Genomic DNA, 4,416 nt, shown 5'->3' with positions numbered 1-4,416 from the left:
TTTAGTGTTCTCCCATTGAGTATAATGTTGGCTGTAGGTTTGTCATATAGACCATGCACTGTTTTTGGTTAAAAAGTTTTAAATTTCAGACCATCCTATGTGGCTATTTTAGGTGTCTGAGTTTGCAAGGCCACCACCCAGGCCTCCCCTGAGCTTGTCAGATTTAGTATGTGGCCCCTTTTTGTCCACAGGTCTGTGCTGACTCTTGGCAGCATTGAGTTGCAGTACACTCACCTGTTGTTGGCCAATTGGGGTGGAAACAACACTTGTTTTCTGCCCCACACTGCCACACCCAGGCCTGTTTAGCTTTCCTTCCTTCCAGCCTCCCCCACTCATACCAAAACATTCCCCAAGGAGGGTAAATTACTTTGCCTTCAGTTTATCATAGGACAGATCTGCTGCTTTCAGCTGCGCTGCCCAATACATTATCAGCTATGAATGTATGGATTCAATATGTAAAGAATCCCTTTGGGGGACAGGTAATGAGTTTTAGATATAATGGTAAGTTTCAATTGTTCAGTTGTGTGAAAGTCATTAACGGATTATTGTAGTTAACAGTGTGAGATTACATTTCATATATAGTTAATGATTTGTGGGAGCCTGAGGAGGTTTCGAAATATATGCAATGTAATCTGATTTAAAATTATTACTGGAGGGGGAATGGGGAGTTATGGTTTAATGTGTATAGAGTTTCAGGCTGGCAAAGATTTGAAGATGAAAAAGTTCTGGAGATGGATGGTGGTGATGGTTGCACAACAATGCAGATGTATTACTTAATGCCACTGAGCTGTACACTTAAAAGTGGTTAAAATGTGCCCAGACAGTGTGGCTCAGTGGTTGAGCATCGACCTATGAACTAGGATGTCAAGTTCAATTCCCAGTCACATCACATGGTCGGGTTGCGGGCTGGACCCCACTGGGGTCATGCAGGAGGCAGCTGATCAATGATTCTCTCTCCTCATTGATATTTCCCTTTCTCTTCCTCTCTGAAATCAATAAAAATATATATATATTTAAAAGTGGTTAAAATGGTCAGTTTTATGTCATGTATGTTTTACTACAACAAAACATGATTGCTAAATTTCCAATTTTATTGAAAACTAAAATCAGTATTTTATTTATAACTATTTTCTTTTGATGAGGAGTTTTAAGGTTTGTCTCTTTTAGCAACTCCTAACCACACTGTTCATTACATCTCCATTGTGGTGGGCACTTAGACAGACATGAGCAGAGCAAAGACAACAACCATGTACAGAAGGTCACCAGGGTGGAAAGCCTCAGGTGCCCAACAATGGGAAAAACTGGGAAAATCAGGACTTTGCCCTCAGGTAGCCTTTCCTCCCCTAGCATGTGGCTGGTCATGAGGTTAAGACCCCCTGACCTTTCATATTGCTAGTCATGTGTTCGGAACCTCCTTTGACCTTTCCTCCCCTGGCATGTTGCTAGTCATGTGGGTTAGACCCCCCCCGCCCCAGAGGGAATGAACAGGGGGGCCAGAGAATAGCCCTTAAGCATTAAGCCCCCAGGACATTGAGGTCCTGACCCTCAGTAAATACATGTAGGCATCAGGTGTATTTCAGCTCCAGCATCATCCTTGCTCTGCTTACGTCTGTCTAACTGCCTACCACAGATCTAAATAGTGTCTGTCCCCGTTTGCCACTGTGATGAAGTCCTTGGACATTTATGATATGTGTCTTTCAGAGGCTTTCTCAATGAAGTTTTCAAGAAAGGAGACCTGGATAGTTCCAGTTTCCGTCTCATGAGGGGAGAGATCACGTTTTCCCAGGTAAGGGACACTCTTGAGAAGACATTCAATGCCTACGTGCCCATCTCCCGCACTGATCATGCCCTTCTGAGGGCAGAGCCATGTCTGCTTTGCCCATGTACCCCTTATGCCTTTAACTCACAAGACGGGCTGAAAGCCCAAAGACACCCAAAAGGGACATTTTAGACTGAGTTATTGTCTTTTGGGGCCAAGCAGAGAGACATACCTCAATGACTGGGGAATTTCCAAACTTTTCAAGGTCTGTGCCAGGGAGTCACAATAACCAAAGTAGCTTTTTAAAAAAAAATTGTGTTAAAATGTACATACCATCAAATCTACCAACTTGATTATATTTAAGTATACAGTTCAGTGGTGTTAGTATATTCATATTGCATACCATCCATCTCCAGAACTCTTTATCTTGCAAAATTGAAATTCTATACCCATTAAACAATAGCTTTCTTTTTCTCTCTCCTCACCCTGTAACTGCTATTGAACGTTCTCTTTTTATGTATTTAGCTACTGCAGGTGCCTTATGTTTGTGGAATCATGCAATATTTGTCTTTGTGTAACTGGTTTATTTCATTTAGCATAATGTCTTCAGGGTTCATCTGTGGTGTAGCAGGGGACATGATGTGCTACCTCATAGGAGGGAATTATACTATGGTAAATGCTAATTAGGTTCCATTTGTATTTTAATATATACACCACATTTAGTTTACTCATTCATCCGTTGATGGACACTTGGGTTGTTTCCACCTTTGTGTTATTGTGAATAATGCTGCTATAAACATGGGTGTATTAATATATGTGTTTGAGACCTTGATTTCAATTTTTCTGGGTATATATACAGAAATGAAACTGCTGGGTCATATGAGAGTTCCATTTTTAGTATTTGAGGAATCACTATGCTATTTTCCATAGCTGCTACACCATTTTACATTCTCCCCCAACAGTGTACAGAGGTTCCAATTTTTTCATGTCTTTGCCAACCCACATTATTTTCTGTTTATTTTTTATAGTGGTCATCATAGGAGTAGCTATTTTCAGATATTGCCAGTGGGGAGGGTTGTTAACTAATAACTATATAATGTGTGGACTGTGGGGTCAGAGATCAGGATTTGAACCATAGTTCCCCCTTATAGACTGAGTGACCTCAGCAACTTGCTTAAACCTCTCCCAGTCTCAGTTTTGCCACCTATAGATGAGAGTGATAATACTATCAATTTCACAGGTTGTTATTAAGCTTGAAAAGTGCTTAGCATAGTGCCTGGTGCAGAGTAAGTACTCAAAAAATAATAGTTATTACTGTTATTACAACCTCAATTATTTTTTAACAATGTAATCAGGATTGAAAACCATTTGAATTCTCTATTAGTGCCTCAAAGAAGAAAGGCTATTGAGAATCTACTCTATAAATACACAGATAAAACCATCTATATTTTAAAAATTTTTTATGACTTACAGCCTCTTATAGGTCAGCCAGAGAACTTGGAGCTTACTGTAATAGGAAGCAAGATCCCACTTTTTCTGTGAAGGCAAATGTGATCTTAGTGTGTGGAGTATAATGAATTGCACTTTAAAACTCTCTCTCTTACACACACACACACACACACATTGTGGCAACTAGTGAATGAAAACTGGAATGATATTGGGAATAAATGTTACTAAGCTTGAATCAATAAAAAAGCTGCAGTTAATACTGTTGGAAAGTAAGGAAAGAAAGAAGTACTATATATTTTCAATAAACATAGAAATTAGAGAGAGTTTCTAGTAATTGTAGTGAAAATCCTACACCCATTTAGTCTTCTTTAGCCTGTGTGTAGTTTCTAGGAAACTTGAATAAGTTAGAGAAAGTGGTCTGAAAAACCAGTTATACTATGATAAAGGCTACCTAGGTTCCATTTGTCTTTTAAAAAGTCACTAGAGGCCCAGTGCACAGATTCATGTATGGGGGGGGGGGTTCCCTCAGCCTAGCCTTTATCATAGAATAACTGGTTTTTCAGACCACTTCCTCTAACTTATTCAAGTTTCCTAGAAACTACACACAGGCTAAAGAAGACTAAATGGGTGTAGGATTTTCACTACAATTACTAGAAACTCTCTCTAATCTAGGATCCTCGGGGATATCCAAGTGCCAGTTTAGGCTCAATCCCCACAGGCCGGGCCTAAACCGGCAGTCAGACATTCCCCAAGGGGTGTAGCAGTGCGCCAAGCGGCAGGCGGCCAGGGAGGAGCCTGAGCCAGCACTATGCTGCTTGCGTTCATCTGACCTGCTGTGCCTGCTGCTCTGCTGCGGAGTTGGGAGAGGCTATGGAGTCAGGAGAGGCTCCCACCGCTGCAGCTGTGCTGGCCAGCCATGAGCCTGGCTTCTGGCTGAGCAGTGCTCCCCCTATGGGAGCACACTGACCACGGGGGGCAGCTCCTGCATTGAGTGTCTGATCCCTGGTGGTCAGTGTGCATCATAGTGACTGGTCTACCTGTCGTTCCAGTCATTCAGTCGTAACGGTCACTTAGGCTTTTATATATATATAGACTAGTGGCCTAGTACACGAAATTTGTGCGGGGGGAGGTGGGGTGTCCCTCAGACTGGCCTGCACCCTCTGCAATCTGGGACCCCTTGGGGGATGTCTGACTGCTGGTCAGTCGGA

At 41.9% G+C, this 4,416-nt stretch overlaps 1 protein-coding gene across 3 annotated transcripts in view; it reads left to right on the top strand.

The window, feature by feature from the left end:
- Positions 1-4,416, top strand: part of EPHX2 (epoxide hydrolase 2) — a 67,036-nt gene that overhangs the window by 15,191 nt on the left and 47,429 nt on the right. For all 3 annotated transcript variants that reach the window (XM_015564610.1, XM_006764762.2, XM_015564609.1), the window contains exon 2: positions 1,702-1,786. In XM_015564610.1, coding sequence (XP_015420096.1) covers positions 1,760-1,786 — 27 coding nt within the window. In that variant the 5' untranslated portion in view covers positions 1,702-1,759. The remainder of the gene's footprint in view (positions 1-1,701; positions 1,787-4,416) is intronic.

This window comes from Myotis davidii, unplaced genomic scaffold (assembly GCF_000327345.1).
Source record: "Myotis davidii unplaced genomic scaffold, ASM32734v1 scaffold198, whole genome shotgun sequence".
NCBI lineage: Eukaryota > Metazoa > Chordata > Mammalia > Chiroptera > Vespertilionidae > Myotis > Myotis davidii.
The sequence above is the reverse complement of the archived record's forward strand: the minus strand, read 5'-3'. Positions and strand labels throughout refer to the sequence as shown.